An 18,031-nucleotide genomic window follows, 5' to 3' on the forward strand; every position below is an offset into this window, starting at 1 on the left:
TGTATCACATTGACTGATTTGCGGATGTTGAACCAACCTTGCAGCCCTGGAATAAATCCCACTTGGTCGTGGTGAATAATCTTTTTAATGTACTGTTGAATCCTATTGGCTAGTATTTTGTTGAGTATTTTCGCATCTGTGTTCATCAAGGATATCGGTCTATAGCTCTCTTTTTTGGTGGGATCCTTGTCTGGTTTTGGGATCAAGGTGATGCTGGCCTCATAAAATGAGTTTGGAAGTTTTCCTTCCATTTCTATTTTTTGGAACAGTTTCAGGAGAATAGGAATTAGTTCTTCTTTAAATGTTTGGTAGAATTCCCCCGGGAAGCCGTCTGGCCCTGGGCTTTTGTTTGTTTGGAGATTTTTAATGACTGCTTCAATCTCCTTACTGGTTATGGGTCTGTTCAGGCTTTCTATTTCTTCCTGGTTCAGTTGTGGTAGTTTATATGTTTCTAGGAATGCATCCATTTCTTCCAGATTGTCAAATTTATTGGTGTAGAGTTGCTCATAGTATGTTCTTATAATAGTTTGTATTTCTTTGGTGTTAGTTGTGATCTCTCCTCTTTCATTCATGATTTTATTTATTTGGGTCCTTTCTCTTTTCTTTTTGATAAGTCGGGCCAGGGGTTTATCAATTTTATTAATTCTTTCAAAGAACCAGCTCCTAGTTTCGTTGATTTGTTCTATTGTTTTTTTGGTTTCTATTTCATTGATTTCTGCTCTGATCTTTATGATTTCTCTTCTCCTGCTGGGCTTAGGGTTTCTTTCTTGTTCTTTCTCCAGCTCCTTTAGGTGTAGGGTTAGGTTGTGTACCTGAGACCTTTCTTGTTTCTTGAGAAAGGCTTGTACCGCTATATATTTTCCTCTCAGGACTGCCTTTGTTGTGTCCCACAGATTTTGAACCGTTGTATTTTCATTATCATTTGTTTCCATGATTTTTTTCAATTCTTCTTTAATTTCCCGGTTGACCCATTCATCCTTTAGAAGGATACTGTTTAGTCTCCATGTATTTGGGTTCTTTCCAAACTTCCTTTTGTGGTTGAGTTCTAGCTTTAGAGCATTGTGGTCTGAAAATATGCAGGGAATGATCCCAATCTTTTGATACCGGTTGAGTCCTGATTTAGGACCGAGGATGTGATCTATTCTGGAGAATGTTCCATGTGCACTAGAGAAGAATGTGTATTCTGTTGCTTTGGGATGAAATATTCTGAATATATCTGTGATGTCCATCTGGTCCAGTGTGTCATTTAAGGCCTTTATTTCCTTGTTGATCTTTTGCTTGGATGACCTGTCCATTTCAGTGAGGGGAGTGTTAAAGTCCCCTACTATCATTGTATTATTGTTGATGTGTTTCTTTGATTTTGTTATTAATTGGTTTATATAGTTGGCTGCTCCCACATTGGGGGCATAGATATTTAAAATTGTTAAATCTTCTTGTTGGACAGACCCTTTGAGTATGATATAGTGTCCTTCCTCATCTCTTATTATAGTCTTTGGCTTAAAATCTAATTGATCTGATATAAGGATTGCCACTCCTGCTTTCTTCTGATGTCCATTAGCATGGTAAATTCTTTTCCACCCCCTCACTTTAAATCTGGAGGTGTCTTCGGGCTTAAAATGTGTTTCTTGGAGGCAACATATAGATGGGTTTTGTTTTTTTATCCATTCTGATACCCTGTGTCTTTTGACAGGGGCATTTAGCCCATTCACATTCAGGGTAACTATTGAGAGATATGAATTTAGTGCCATTGTATTGCCTGTAAGGTGACTGTTACTGTATATGGTCTCTGTTCCTTTCTGATCTACCACTTGTAGGCTCTCTCTTTGCTTAGAGGACCCCTTTCAATATTTCCTGTAGAGCTGGTTTGGTATTTGCAAATTCTTTCAGTTGTTGTTTGTCCTGGAAGCTTTTAATCTCTCCTTCTATTTTCAATGATAGCCTAGCTGGATATAGTATTCTTGGCTGCATGTTTTTCTCGTTTAGTGCTCTGAAAATATCATGCCAGCTCTTTCTGGCCTGCCAGGTCTCTGTGGATAAGTCAGCTGCCAATCTAATATTTTTACCATTGTATGTTACAGACTTCTTTTCCCGGGCTGCTTTCAGGATTTTCTCTTTGTCATTGAGACTTGTAAATTTTACTATTAGGTGACGGGGTGTGGGCCTATTCTTATTGATTTTGAGGGGCATTCTCTGAACCTCCTGAATTTTGATGCTCGTTCCCTTTGCCATATTGGGGAAATTCTCCCCAATAATTCTCTCCAGTATACCTTCTGCTCCCCTCTCACTTTCTTCTTCTTCTGGAATCCCAATTATTCTAATGTTGTTTCGTCTTATGGTGTCACTTATCTCTCGAATTCTCCCCTCGTGGTCCAGTAGTTGTTTGTCCCTCTTTTGCTCAGCTTCTTTATTCTCTGTCATTTGGTCTTCTATATCACTAATTCTTTCTTCTGCCTCATTTATCCTAGCAGTTAGAGCCTCCATTTTTGATTGCACCTCATTAATAGCTTTTTTGATTTCACCTTGGTTAGATTTTAGTTCTTTTATTTCTCCAGAAAGGGCTTTTATATCTCTCGAGAGGGTTTCTCTAATATCTTCCATGCCTTTTTCGAGCCCGGGTAGAACCTTGAGAATTGTCATTCTGAACTCTAGATCTGACATATTACCGATGTCTGTATTGATTAGGTCCCTAGCCTTCGGTACTGCCTCTTGTTCTTTTTTTTGTGTTGAATTTTTACGTCTTGTCATTTTGTCCAGATAAGAGTAAATGAAGGGGCAAGTAAAATACTAAAAGGGTGGCAACAACCCCAGGAAAATATGCTTTAACCAAATTAGAAGAGATCCAAAATCGTGAGTGGGGAGAAAGGGGATAAAAAGAGGTTCAAAAAGGAAGAAAGAAAGAAAAAAACAAAAAGAAAAGAAAAAGAAAAAAAAAAGAAAAGAAAAGAAAAGAATTTTTAAAAAAAGAAAACACCTAAGAAAAATGTAAAATATATATATATATATATATATATTAGATAAACTAGTAAAAAATCGTTAAAAAAGAAAAAGGTAACAGTTAAAAAAAAAAATTTTACCCGAAGGCGAGAAAAAAAAAAAATGAAAAAGAAAAAATTAAATTAACTGCAAGACTAAAAAAAAAAATCACAGGAAAAAAGCCATGAGTTCCGTGCTTGGCTTTCTCCTCCTCTGGAATTCTGCTGCTCTCCTTGGTATTGAAACCGCACTCCTTGGAAGGTGAACTTGGTCTCGGCTGGATTTCTTGTTGATCTTCTGGGGGAGGGGCCTGTTGTAGTGATTCTCAAGTGTCTTTGCCCCAGGCGGAATTACACCGCCCTTACCCGGGGCTGGGGTGAGTAATCCGCTCGGGTTTGCTTTCAGGAGCTTTTGTTCCCTGAGCGCTTTCCGTAGAGTTCCAGAGGACGGGAATACAAATGGCGGCCTCCTGATCTCCGGCCCGGAGGAGCCGAGAGCCCAGGGCCCCACTCCTCAGTGCACCCTCAGAGAACAGCGCCCAGTTACTCCCGTCTGCCTGACCTCCGGCCGCGCTCCGAGCTCACCGAGCCTGCGACCGGTTCAAGGTAACACGGAGCTGCGAGCTTACTGTCAGCTCTGTCTCTGTAGCCGGCTTTCCCGTTCCAATACCCGCAAGCTCTGCGACACTCAGACACCCCCGATCCTTCTGTGACCCTGCGGGACCTGAGGCCACGCTGACCCCGCGTGGGCTTCGCCCGGGTTTAGCCTCTGGAGCGATGTCCCTCAGCAGAACAGACTTTTAAAAGTCCTGATTTTGTGCGCGGTTGCTCCGCCGTTTGCCGGGAGCCGGCCCCTCCCCCCGGGGTCTATCTTCCCGTCGCTTTGGATTCACTTCTCCGCCGGTCCTACCTTTCAGAAAGTGGTTGTTTTTCTGTTTCCAGAATTGCTGTTCTTCTTCTCTTCGATCTGCCGATGGATTTTCAGGTGTTTGCAATCTTTAGATAAGCTATCTAGCTGATCTCCGGCTAGCTGAAGCAGTCTGAATTTTCCTATTTTTCTCAAATTTCCAGCCTTTTAATGTTGTTGTGTTGCTGTTTCCTAGAATCTATCAGTGGCCTCCTTCTGTATTTTTTTCTGACAACCATGTCTTTAGCTTCTATTATAAACTTAAAAACAAATTCCCTCTCTACTTTAGACATTTCCCCAAGCACCAAACTTACGAATATCCACCTGCCTCAAGATATTTCTCACTGTTCACCAGACACTCCAAAATTAACTCAGAACTTATTTTCTACACTTCCCCTCCCCTTAAATTTTCATCTTCCTGTAATGTCTTCTTACTAAGGGCACTACCATCTATCTGCTCCTTACCCAAGTAAAAAGTAGTCATCCCAGTAATCCCTTTCTCATTCTTCCTATCAAGTTGGTAATCAAGTCCCATAATTTCCATGCTAACTGTCTTCCATATCATTTCAACATCAGTGCTGTTTCTATCTCTATTCTGGCCCCAAATTCAATCCTTCTAAAATGCAAATGCTATCTGTTTCAATTCCTTTTATGATTTGGATAGCCTATATTACTGTTTTTCAAGCTGGAATAAGGTAGTGACAATGTTTTAAAAAACTGAAATTACCAATCTGAGGATTTGGTATACCTGGGTGGCTCAGTCAGTTAAGTATCTACCTTCGGCTCAGGTCATGGTCCCAGGGTCCAGGGATCAAGTCCCACTGGGCTCCCTGCTCAGTGGGAAGCCTGCTTTTCCCTCTGCGTGCCACTCCCCCTGCTTGTGCTCTCTCTCTCAAATAAATAAAATCTTTAAAAAAAAAAAAAAAAGAGTATCTGAGGATTTGTCTACAGATATCCTAAGAGTCCAAAGACCCAGTATGAGAAAGTGACTTAAGAAACTAGCCTTAGGGGCTCCTGGGTGGCTCAGTGGGTTAAAGCCTCTGCCTTCAGCTGAGGTCATGATCCCAGAGTCCTGGGATCCAGCCGCATCAGGCTCTCTGCTCAGCAAGGATCCTGCTTCCTCTTCTCTCTTTGCCTGCCTCTCTGCCTACTTGTGATCTCTGTCTGTCAAAAAAATAAATAAAATCTTTAAAAAACAAAACAAAACATATCTTAAGAAACTAGCCTCAGTCTATAAAGAAATTTAAAAATCCCTCAAATGTGAATTATTGCAAAAGAATTTTATTACCACTTCCTGAAAAAAAAATTAAATTACTAAAATAAAAACACAAAATTAAAATTCCTAAGTTATTACAGACACCCCAAAATATCTGTGGACCTAGATTAAGAAACACTAGTTATGATGTTTAATTTTGTGTGTCAATTTTGATGGACTACAGTGCATAAACATTTGGTCAAATATTATTCTGGATGTTCTATGAAGGTGTTTCTTTGGATATGATTAACACATAAACCAAAGGACTCTGAGTGAGTCAGATTACTCTCCATAAAGTGAGGGGGCTTCATCCAATCATTTGATGGTGTTATTGGAACAAAGGCTGACCTCCTTCTAGCAAGCTGTCTTTGATATATTTTTTTTAATTTTTAAATTTTTATTTCTTATAATGTATTATTTGCTTCAGGGGTACAGGTCTGTGAATCATCAGTCTTACACAATTCACAGCACTCACCATAGCACATACCCTCCCCAATTTGAACTCAGTGCAACTCTTCCCTCAGTCTCCAGCCTGGCAGCCTGCTAGACTGCCCCATTAGTTTTTTTTTTTTTTTTTTAAAGATTTTATTTATTTATTTGACAGAGAGAGATCACAAGTAGGCAGAGACACAGGCAGAGAGAGAGAGAGGAGGAAGCAGGCTCCCTGCTGAGCAGAGAGCCCGATGCGGGACTCGATCCCAGGACCCTGAGATCATGACCTGAGCCGAAGGCAGCGGCTTAACCCACTGAGCCACCCAGGCGCCCTGCCCCATTAGTTTTTAAACCAGAGAATCCTCCAAAATCTCATGACCCAGTTCCTTAAAATCTCTCTCTCTCTTTCTCTCTCTCTCTCTCTGTATACACACACGCAAATACACACACCCCTTGATAGTTCTGTTTCTCCAGAGAGAATCTGAAGTAATACATATCTCTACAGGAAAAAATCCAATCTTCTTAACATGGTATCTAAGGACATTCTCCCAATCCCCACCTCTTCAAACTCATCTCCTATGTGCAAGAAGCATGTAATCTCTGCTTTGGCTATACAAAATAGCCTATGGTTATTTGATTCTACTATTTTAGTCACATATTCATGCCTCTTTTTATGCCATTTCCTCCTACTCCCACTGTTTCTAACTTACCAAATTGGTCCTATTCAACTTTCATGCCCTAGTTCAAATTTTTCCTCTTCCCTTTTGTGCCACTATTATTTCAAGAAAATAATTCTACACTGCATAACATAATTCTATAGCACACGTATCACACTGCAATTTATTTGCATGTTGTCCCCTTATTAGTGAGCAAAGATCATATCTTATTCAGCATCATATCCCCAGAACCTAGTAGATAGCTTGTGATACAGTGAGCCCTCAGAAATTACTCATTGACTAAATTGATCTTGGATGGAACCATTCCTTCAGCCTTCTCACTGAGTATGACAAAATAGATCTCAGCTTCGAGACCCACTCTGGCCCTTCTCAGGCCATGCCCCTCACCACTGGGCAAGGAATCCCTGGAAATAAGAGGATATACCCATATACCTCTCCTTCGAGATGACACTGGAACTCTGGAATTTCTTGGAACTCTGGAACTCTGGAATTTCTTGGAAATTCACTTGGAATTTGGAACTCTGGAATTTCTTGCCCAAATATCTCTAACCCAATTATATGGCTTGCACAGGAATCTGTCCTAGGTCTGTCCTGAGGATGGACTATGTTAGAGACGTACATACCCCTGTGCCAAGGATTGCTGTATGGAAAAGCATGAATCTTGGGACATGTGTGCAGCATGTCCATAGGCATGCAGCACATGAGACCTCTCTGTGAGCTAGGGATGAGGGAGGAGGTTGGGCTCCACGACATTCTGACGTGAAACTGAATATCTGAATTCTCAATTCTATGAATTCTAAAATTTGAATCTTTCCTTTTAAGTCACTATGAAGGTATATTTTTCAAGATAAAAGATCAGATAAAAGATCAGAACATAGTAAATAATTTATTAGCCTGATTTATAACCCTTAAATATTTAGGCCTATTGTGGTAAATGAATGCTTGCTCTGAGTCTCACAAATGTCAGAATAAAGTTGATGAGTTTCATCAACATAGTTTTATTAAATATTGAACTAACAAAATAGAGCAAAGATAGCACAGGAATAAAATCAGGAAGAAAGAAGATACAGAAATACCTCTTTTTATTGCACTTCTCTTTACTGCACCTTGTAGATAATTATGTTTTTTACAAATGGAAGGTTTATGACAATCTTCTATAAAGTCTCTCGGCACCCTTTCTCCAACAACATTTGCTCACTTGTTGTCTCGATGTCACATTTTGGTAATTCTTGCAATATTTCAAACTTTTCATTATTACATTATGATTATTACATTATGATAATCTGTGATCAGTGACCTTTGATCTTGCTATTGTAAATGTTTTGGAGCTGCCACAAACTACACCCATGTAATCAGTAAACTAATCAACAAATGTGTGTATTTTGACTACTCCACAATCCATCCTGGTCCAGGAATTAAATTTACAACTTTCAAGGTAGTTTTTTCCTCTATACCATACCACCAACTCCCTAAAAGTAGCTAGCTTGGTAATGACTAAATTAAATATTAGACAAACATCTCTTAATACCAATTAAAATCTCAAATATCATTTTTAAATATTGAAACATTATACTTAGACTGGGACCAATCTGTTTCACAAATCCTAAAAGAAGGTCAACTGGTATTCTTGAAAGACTATAGTTAAGAACTAATGTTCCTTGGGGCACCTGGTTGGCTCAGCTGGTAGAGTGTGTCACTCAGTCTTGGGGTTGTGAGTTCAAGCCCCACACTGGGTGAAGAGGTTTATGAGTTTCCCATATTAATACATATCATAGAGAAAATTTTCAGATAAAAAATTTAAAAATACTCCCACATGTAGTAACTACTTCTTGTTCTCTAGATTCTTACCAATTTTTATAGTTTAACTAGATATGAATCAGATAATCACAATGGACTGCTCTTAAAGACATCAGTCCACTATAAGGCTGTGGACAAAAATCTCAATATGGGGACGCCTGGGTGGCTCAGTTTGTTAAGTGGCTGCCTTCGGCTCGAGTCATGATCCCAGGGTCCTGGGATAGAGTCCCACATTGGGCTCCTTGCTCAGCGGGAAGCCTTCTTCTCCCTCTGCCTCTGCCTGCCTCTCTGTCTGCCTGTGCTCACTCTCTCTGACAAATAAATAAAATCTTAAAAAAAAAAAAAACTCAATATGTTGGACATCACCAGTAACATTATTGGAAACCAACCTAAAGTCACTGTATATTCTCTTTTTTTTTAAGATTCTCTTTTTTTTTTAAAGATTTTATTTATTTATTTGAGAGAGAGAGAGATGAGCACAAGTGGGGGAAGGTAGAGAGAGAAGCAGCAAGGAGCCTGATGTGGTGCTCAATCCCAGGTCCTGGGATCATGACCTGAGCCAAAGGCAGACGCTTAACGGACTGAGCCACCCAAGCACTCCAATCACTGTATATTCGAATACCATACAAAAGCATGGACTATGACTTGTTCTCACAACCTCAACTCTAGCTACACATAACACAGGTGGGTAATTAAAGGTAATTAAATAATGAGAAAGAGGAATAGAACAGAAAAAGAAGAGAAATAAAAGACAAACTAGGGGAATCTGGGTAGCTCAGTTCATTCAGCGTCCAACTCTTGGTTTCAGTTCCACTCATGATCTCAGGATTGTGGGATTGGGGACTGAGGCCATACTGGGCTCCTTGCTCAGAGAGGGTCTGCTGAAGATATTCTCCCATTCCCTCTGTCCTTCCCCACCACACTCATGCTTACTCACGCTTGCTTATGCTCTCTCTCTTGCTCTCCTTCTTAAAAAAAAAAAAAAGGGTAAAATAAACTAAATTCTATAATACTAAAGCTAGAATTCTCAAAAATGTAAAAGCTAATAAAATTACAAAATGTTTCATTCACTCCTTTGACATTTAATAAAAAACTTGTGACATATCAAATCTATGCTAGGTGTTGGTGATACATAACAAAAATCTCTAGCCTCTAAATGTTAACTATCTAGTAGCTGCAGCACTTTAACACAATTTGGTAAAGACAGATATGGGATGACAGGGGAGAGAGCAACTAACTATGCCAAGAGACTTCAGAGGGTGTTAAGAATGAGTAAAACCTTGCTAACCAAAAAAAAGGGGAAAGGGCAGGGGCGCCTGGGTGGCTCAGTGGGTTGAGGCCTCTGCCTTCGACTCAGGTCATGATCCCAGGATCCTGGGATCGAGCCCAGCATCGAGCCCAGCATTGGGCTCTCTGCTCAGCGGGGAGCCTGCTTCTCCCTCTCTGCCTGCCTCTCTGCCTACTTGTGATTTGTCTGTCAAATAAATAAAGTATTTTTAAAAAGGGGAAGGAGGGCAGTGTACGGAAAAATGATTATGATAACGATAGAAATAAAACAAAGACCAATAGCTAGCAATGATTTAATCTTGTTATATGCTAAGTACTATACACAAATTATCCTATCTGATTCTCATAACCCAGGGAGTCTTTTTATTCTGTTTATAAATCAAGATATTGAGAAATAACTTGCTAAACAATAAACATACAACTATATAGAGGTGATGCCAAGAGAAAATCGTGCAAAACTAAGCTGTGAGTGATCATAATTTGTTTGAAGAAACAGAAACAGGTAGGAATGACCTAGCACATGATAATACTAATGACAGCAACCAACACTGGGGATACAGTAGTAAACAAAACAGTAAATAGATACCTATCTGTGTCTTATCAGAGATTAAGTCTACTCCAGGAAGTAAACATTATCATTCATCCAATAAATGCAGGAAATGAGATTTGGAAATGCTAAGTAAATTGTTTAAGGTCATACACTAATAAGTAGTATAGTGAGAATTAAACCCTGTCTGACTTAAAGGCGTCTGACTCAAAGACCAAATTCTACTTTACCACATTACCTCTCCATTATTCATTCATTCATTCATTCAACAGAAGTATATCAAGTACCTACTGTATGTCAAGCACTACACTAAGAATAAAGATGAAAAGTACAGTCCATGGCTTCAAGAAATTCACAGGATAATCAGTGGACTCAGATATACCAACAGCTGCAATCCAGTGAGATAAATGTTATCCCCAAAACACATTTATAGTCTTATAGAAGCACATATGATCACAGATGAGAACAAACTTTAAGACGGGCAAGCCCAAAAGTAAGACCAATCAGGGCTAGCACATTAACTCAAAACTGAATTCACATTAATTCAAAAGTCAGGGATATATCTGGTGCATGTGTGTATATATATACACAGACACACAGGGATATATCAGGCATATCTGGAAGATAAATCAGAAAACTGGATAATAAGACAACAGCTATGACTATATCAAAAGTATGTTTTTTAAAGAAGCAAAAAACAAAATCTAAACTAAACAAAAAATTTGAGGTCCAATGAGAAAACCTGAGATGCCCTAACCAAAATTCAGAGTCAATGCCATACTTGGGTAAGAAACCCATATATTTTATAAGTCATTTTAAGGTCATTATAGACATAAAGTTAGCACAATCTACTTTTAAATCTTTCTTTAAAATTGAGGTATAATTAACAATACAGTGTTATATTAGTTTCAGGTATACAATATAAATGATTCAACAATCATATACATTACTCAGTGCTCATAAAGATAAGTGTATCCTTGATCCCCTTTATCTATTTCATCCCTCCCCCATCCATCTCCTCTTACTTTTGAATCTTACACATTCATAGAACTAAGGAACATTTCTCAGTTAACTTTCTCTATTACACAAATGGCTTCTTTTAGGTATACTTTATGAAGCTGCCTCTCAGGAAATACTTAAGGAGAATCTACATGACCATGCATCATTTAATTTTTGTCATTATTAATTTTTTAATTAAAACATATTTTCATAATAGAGGACTTCCAAAGTTCCTTTCAACTCAAGATTCTAAAAGAAGAAAAGCTAGAACAAGTATATCTTAACAGTCAGTATCAATCTCTATAGTTATCTAAAGAGGTTGAATCATATAATTGTTCTGAGGACTTCTAAAGTTCCTTTCAACTCAAGATTCTAAAAGAAGAAAAGCTAGAACAAGTATATCTTAACAGTCAGTATCAATCTCTATAGTTATCTAAAGAGGTTGAATCATATAATTGTTCTGAGGACTTCTAAAGTTCCTTCCAACTCAAGATCCTAGAAGAAGAAAAACCATAATAAGTATATCATAACAGTCAGTATAGATCTCTCTAGTTATGTAATGGGGTTGAGTCATATCACTGTTCTGATACTATCAATAATTTTCTCAATACTTAAAACCCTAATATATCCATATTTTCAACTGCTTAGGTAATACATACTTTTTAAACTTTAGAATTATGAAATTCACGATAATGTTATAAATTTCTTAAAAATTTCATAGTAAGTAAAATTCAAATAGGGCTACAGAACCGCATGACATCTGAAACAGAGAAATGATGATTTCTACTGCCACCAAGCCCTATGTCTGATAACTAGCACTAAGAAAGAAAGATTTCATTTGAAGTATGAAAATGTCCTACAGCATGCAGAAGAGCTGGCCCATCAATCCCAATCTCTAAAGAGCTTCCCCTTCCCATTAAAGAGGACTGATGTCATGTCACAAGCTCTTACAGAGATTGATTCAAAGAGCTACTCAATGAAATCCAGTATTCATCTCTAAATGCAGTGAATCCCAAGTCAGTGAAAAGATTTCAAAATTGTAAGGCAAAGTTGGTAAACTGGCATGAAGAAGTCAATGCAAACAAGGTCCAAAATGGCAAAATCAAAATCAATAATCGATATTCTTACTTTTAGTAAACACTGTAGATGAAAAAATATATTACCATAAGTCTTCTGTAACTGAATTCTGTCACTACTGAAAGCAGGAATACAAGAATGGCAAGCCAAACATGTATTTATAAGTACATAAATAGATTTCTACTTTGGCCAAGATGGAATATCAGGAACCAAATTTACCTTCTAGCCTGAAACAACTGGAAAAAAGGACAAAATATATTGTTTTTCAAGGCAATGGATATCAGGCAACAAAGAACAGTAGATCCTTGATAGGTGGGAAACACACAAAATGAATCCTCAATTGCCCCAACTTACTACCTTGAAAGAGTTCCTAAGCCATAGAAGAGAGCTGGGGAACCCAGGTAGAGCAATGATCTTGCTGAGGTGAGATGGAACTTAATCTAGAAAGAACAAAGTGATGGTCATATACAAAGTAGAGTACCTAAGAGTAGAGAGGCTCACAGGAAAATCCAGAGATCTGCAGAGGGTATCCCTCAAGTCTTCCGTTGAGTACTTTCTAGTATATACACATGAGGAAATTACCCAAGAACAGTGGGAAAAAAATACCAAAAAGGATTAGAGGGAACACCACCCAGGGTTCACACAAGTCTAGGAATAGCCCGTTTTCACTACCCAGAGTACTCAGAGGGTTTCGTCAACAGAGTTACAGTGGACAATAGATGCTACAACTTTAAAGCAGCATCTGAAAAGATCAAACTGTTTCCAAGTAACTTAACTATTCCAGAACAAAACTCAAGAATACCTAATGAAATTTAAAAATACCCAGTACCCCACACGGTAAAATTTCAAATGTCTAACATCCAATCAAAAATCACCAGGCATACAAAAGCAAGAAAATACAATTCTTTATGAGGAGAAAAATCAATCAAAACCAATCTAGAAATTATACAGACAGAATTAGTAGAAATAAACATTAATCTATTTATAACTATATCCCATATACTCAAGAAGCTACAGAAAAGACAAAGCATGAAAGCTATAGAAATGGGAGATAGAAAAAAAAAAACCCTCAATTTCTAGAATAAAACTGTAATGTCTGAAATGAAAAATATGCTGGACACCATTAAGAACAAATTAAACATTATTTAAAAAATTAATGAAGTTGGAGACACAGAAAGATAATCTAAAATTAGAAGACTGAAAAAACTGAAAAGAACACCAGTAAACATCTAGCAGCCTGATTTACAAGTAACTGGACTTCCAAAAAGGGAAATGGAGACACGAAAAATACACACACACACTTAAATATTCTTTATAGATATGTATTTTTTAAAATAATGCCCAATTTTTTTCCAAATTTGTTAGAAACTACAAACCCACAGATGTAAGAAGCTCAACAAACTCCAAGCAAAACAACATGAAGAAACATATATAGTTTCATTTAGAAATGGTTCTCACTCACATATTCTGTAAACAAATCAAAACAAAGTCAGAAATGACTTAGACTAAGTCTAACTTTTAGTTTAACTATGTACAGTGTCAACTGAGAATTTAATAGAGTACATTAAATATTAACTTGAGCAAAATACTTAACAGATGCATTTTATGATTTTTTTTTAATTTTTAATTTTTTATAAACATGTATTTTTATCCCCAGGGGTACAGGTCTGTGAATCGCCAGGTTTAAACAAGATGGGATTGGGAGGGAGACAAACCATAAGTGACTCTTAATTTTATGATTTTAAAGTTAGCAAAATACAGCTTTAAAAACAACGTATATTTTGTTGCTCTCTTAGGAAAATAATTCACTAAAATAAATTTATCTTATTTTAGCAAATTATTTTTTTAAAAAACTAATGGCTACTTCTTCCTTTTTTCTTATTTTTTTTTCCCCTTAATTTATATAGGTCATTCAGAACAGAATTAGGACACTGAAAAAACTTTTAAAGAAGCTGAGAGGTGGAACTGAAAACAGAAACAGAGTTGAGGTTTGGAATGAAGCTAGTCCTCCCAAAAAAAAAACAAAAAAAAACCTGGCAACCACTATTTTGAAACACCATTACTTTCAAAATATACATATGTATTTTTAAACATAAAACTGCACTCAAAGTGGAAACAAGCTAAAGTGTCTGTTTTTAGCACCTCCGCTAACTATCCAGGACTCAAAAAAAAACTAAGTATTTTTTTGGGGAAAAAAATCATTCAAATAAAAAACATTAAAGTGGAAAACAAGGGGTGCCTGGCTGGCTCAGCCAGTACAGCAGGAGACTCTCAATCTCAGGGTCATGAGTTCAAGCCTCACATCTTGGGCATGAAACCCACTTTAAAATAAATAAAATAAAGTGGGACATTTATTTAAAATAAATAAAAGTGGAAATTAAAGTAATATATTTTCCTATTTTGTAAAAACACCTTTTTTTTTTTAAGAGCTCAGAATACAATTTCAAAATTTTCTGTCTAAAAACAAGAGAAGGGAATAAATTCTGAGTATCTACTGTAATGGCTACCCTTCCTGTCATGTGTGTTCCCTAAAATAGAAGTAAATTTAATTATTCTACCATTTTGCTTAGGGAATAGGGAGATATTGCAAAGATAAAAAATAGTTCCGGGAGAGAACTGCCAAAAATATATTTACTATCCCTGGAGATAATTAATGTCTACACTCCTTTTTCCTTTCTTAAAGGAAAAAAATGTATATATACTTTAAGTAATATATATATATATTTCTTTGGGTGCCTATACAAATAAAACACTTTAAGAAAGCATATAGTAGTGTAATACTTCCCTATGGGATCAACACATACATGAAAATCAGCACACAGACTGCAAATACTTCTGAGCACACAGACTGAAAAGTTGTCATTGGAACATTTATGAATTTGACTTCGACCTCTTTTAAATAAAAAATCTAATAAGAAACAATTTCCTACAAAATACAGAAATGATACTTTATGTTATGCATCTATTCACAGACTTATTCCTTAGTAACAATTACTTATTAATAATGCACTAAATTCCCACATATATAAAAAAGACTGCCTTAAAATTCAAATTTCCAAACTACTCTCGTAATCAGATTCTATTCAAAAGACAGAAGGCTAAATACACATTATTTTGAGCACAACTACAACATTCAGAGTCTGTACTTAGAAAGCCTATCCTGATGTACTTAGAATGCATGTATGCTACATTACCTATAATGATAAAAATATTTCACTGATATAGCTACCAATGATTTTGATATCAATTCCCACCCTAAAAACACTTTTCCACTTAATACAAACCCAGTATCGCAAACATAAAAGACAAAAATTTTCCTACTAAATCATTATTTAGTTGTCATCGAGATGTCAGTTTCTAGCATTTCACAAATGCCCTAAAAATACCTTAAAATGATCTCCCAAATATTCATATTAATTCATGTAATAATCTCATCGGATTTGAGTTACTGTACCCACTTAAATTACTTGCTACAGCAACAGTTCTCACCAATCAGAAGAGTTATTCGAAATTCTCTCTTCTGAAATCTGTTATTACTTCACCAGTTTCAAAATTTGAGCCACTTATTTTTAGACACAGAGGTTAATAAGAAACACTTCTGCATCAAATACACATAACTTCACAGTAGAGGCTTTATTTCCCCTTAGGAAACTATTCTCATATTCTCTCTCTTTTCACCAAATTATCAGAGGACAATGTGGCTTCGATTTCAGCACTGAAGACAATAAGTAACAATATACGGTTTGCAGAATAAAAATTAAAGTTTCACAATTTTAACAGGTATAATTATTAGGTTATGACAAATGGGCTGGTGGGCACGTAAGACTATCACCCTTTTCAAAGTCTAATTCTTAAACCACCACCTGAATTGTTTTGGCCAAATGAGGAGCTTCAAACATAAACTCTCTAAGTTTTCAGTATGTCCCTTTTCAAAGAAAACAAGTTACCTAGAAAAGAAGGGGGGAAAAAACCACTCACATTTGGAGCATGACCTGGTTCAAGAATACCCCATCCACCAAAGCCACATATTCATCCAGGTTGGTCCCATTTCCTGCAGCCAGAGGTCCAAACGTTTTAACCTAGAACAGAACGACCATAAGGACACGAACGCCCATCTCCATCTCTGCAGCCACAAATAATGCCGCAAAATACACAATAAATAACACCCTACTTACCCAAGTGACCAAGGGGCTGGTCATGAAGTGCTCCAGAAGGGGAGTAAAAATCTCGTTCTCCATTTTACAGATAATGTATTTGAAAAGGGGAACTACCACAAAAATACGCCTAGGGAATGGATCACTAAACGTTGAAGAAGTGAGTAGAAATCAATGAAAGTCCATTTTGGCACAGGAAGAAAATCCCATCGTGGAGGGGAGAAAAAGTCTCCCTCCTCAAAAAACACCCCAGAGAGGAATGAGCCGAAAACCCGAGAAGCGGCTTCGACAGCAGCCACGAGCGGCAGCTTGCGCTGGAAATGTCTGTACCGGGCGAGGAGGGGCAGAGAAAAGGCATCTGGAGGTGGAGGAAGGGAAAGGGGGCTGGAGCGGCAAGACAAAAAGCCCGTCAAGGTTGCCCAGCTCCTGGAGGAGCCAGACCAGCGGAGCTGCCCGCAATGAATTAATCCCAACGTGGGCTAAATGAAATACCACGTTAGCTACCACGTTAGGGGATCCGAGCGGCAGCCAGGCTCGACCTCCGCGTTCCGCTCAACACGTTCCACCCACCAGTGGGCATGGAGCCGCTTCGACCCGCGGAGCCTCCCCTGCCCGCAGCCCCTCACCAACGACAGGCAGGGCTCGCCCCTTCCCCGCGAGCAGACACCATCCCTCCGTCGCCCTCAAGCCTCGCCTCCAGCCCCCTTCCCCTCCCGGGGGGGTGGGGGCTTGAATGTGTGTCCCTAACCCCCCAGTTTCCTGAGCCCTGCAGCCTTTTCAGCGCGCCTCTGGGAAGCCCTGGCACAAAATCACCACCGCGCTCCAGCCTCCTCCTCCGCCCTCTCTGGAGGAGCCGGAGTAACGGCCTCAGAACCGCAGTGCCGCATCACACCCCGCTCTTCGCCGCCCAACCAGAGCCACGAGCCCTTCGTCTAAGGGAGAGCGCTTCTCCTTCCGCGCCCATATCCTTCCGCCGACTCTCCGCCCCTCCCGCGCCGCAGCCTCTGGATTGTGAGAGAAGAAAACCGCTGCATGAGCGCGCTCCCGAGCGCGCGCGCCCCGCGAGCCGGCCCCGCCGCCGCCCAGATTTTGGCGGCGGGCGCGGGCGCGGAAGCGCGCTCGCTGCAGCTGCTGCGGTGACCCGCGCCTCGCTCGAGCCCAGGACTGTTGCCAGGGCGTGGGGGGCGGGGATGGGGAAGGCAGAGGAAGGGGTCTGTCTGCTCGGTCGCTCATGCCTAATTATGGTTTATTTCCTCCCCGAGTGCCTTCTTTGATGTGTGAAGGAGAGGGAACGAAATCCTTCTCTTTTAAACATGAGGGATGCAGACAGCCTTTTTCGGACAGTTTGATTTGATCTCTTAAGCGTGCTTTCGCCCGCAAAACGGAGTAAGCAAACTCAATGCAGCAGATAGCAAAAGAGGGACTTGAGCTGCAAACTTGGTTTTTTTTTTTTTTTTTCTTTTTCTTTTTGCCTCTTCTCCTTTAAAAAATCCAGGTCACTAAAACATGAATGCTCTCAAAGTTGCAAGTGAATGTAGTAGGATTTTAAATAACCCAAGCTGTCTTTCAACATGTTGGTATTCCCTGACTAGAGCAAACGTTATTCAGACATTGTTGTTTGATTATTTGGCCATTGAAAAAAAAAAAAAATCCAAACAAAATCAAGAGCTACTGAAAGGAAACATTTGGAAGTCATCCAAGATGGGTGACAAACATTACATATTTGTCATAAATCGCTATGCTATGCACGACTGGAATCATCAAAGTAATTTTAACTTGGGGGAACTTAGTTCCCCCAGCAAAACCAAATGTCACTCCTCGTTTTGAAGAAACATAAAAACCTTTTACCAGGGACAAAATGGGCATGTAAAACAATTTTTATTTTTAGAAAATAAATAGAGTATTACAGTTGTGCAGTGTGTGCTCT

The 18,031-nt window shown here is 38.7% G+C and overlaps 1 protein-coding gene across 8 annotated transcripts in view; it reads right to left on the reverse strand.

Moving 5' to 3' along the window:
* The window catches only part of CCDC88A (coiled-coil domain containing 88A), a 136,219-nt gene extending 119,150 nt beyond the window's left edge, over positions 1–17,069 (reverse strand). For 3 of the 8 annotated variants that reach the window (XM_059187702.1, XM_059187700.1, XM_059187699.1), the window contains exons 1-2: positions 16,126–17,065; positions 15,929–16,029 (exon numbers count right to left, since the gene is read on the reverse strand). In XM_059187702.1, coding sequence (XP_059043685.1) covers positions 15,929–16,029; positions 16,126–16,188 — 164 coding nt within the window. In that variant the 5' untranslated portion in view covers positions 16,189–17,065. Of the gene's footprint in view, positions 1–15,928; positions 16,030–16,125 lie in introns of all 8 variants that reach the window. The other 5 variants (XM_059187698.1, XM_059187696.1, XM_059187697.1 and 2 more) reach the window with 3 other exon arrangements.
* Positions 17,070–18,031: the final 962 nt, after the last annotated feature.

Source organism: Mustela lutreola, chromosome 9 (genome assembly GCF_030435805.1).
Source record: "Mustela lutreola isolate mMusLut2 chromosome 9, mMusLut2.pri, whole genome shotgun sequence".
Lineage (NCBI taxonomy): Eukaryota > Metazoa > Chordata > Mammalia > Carnivora > Mustelidae > Mustela > Mustela lutreola.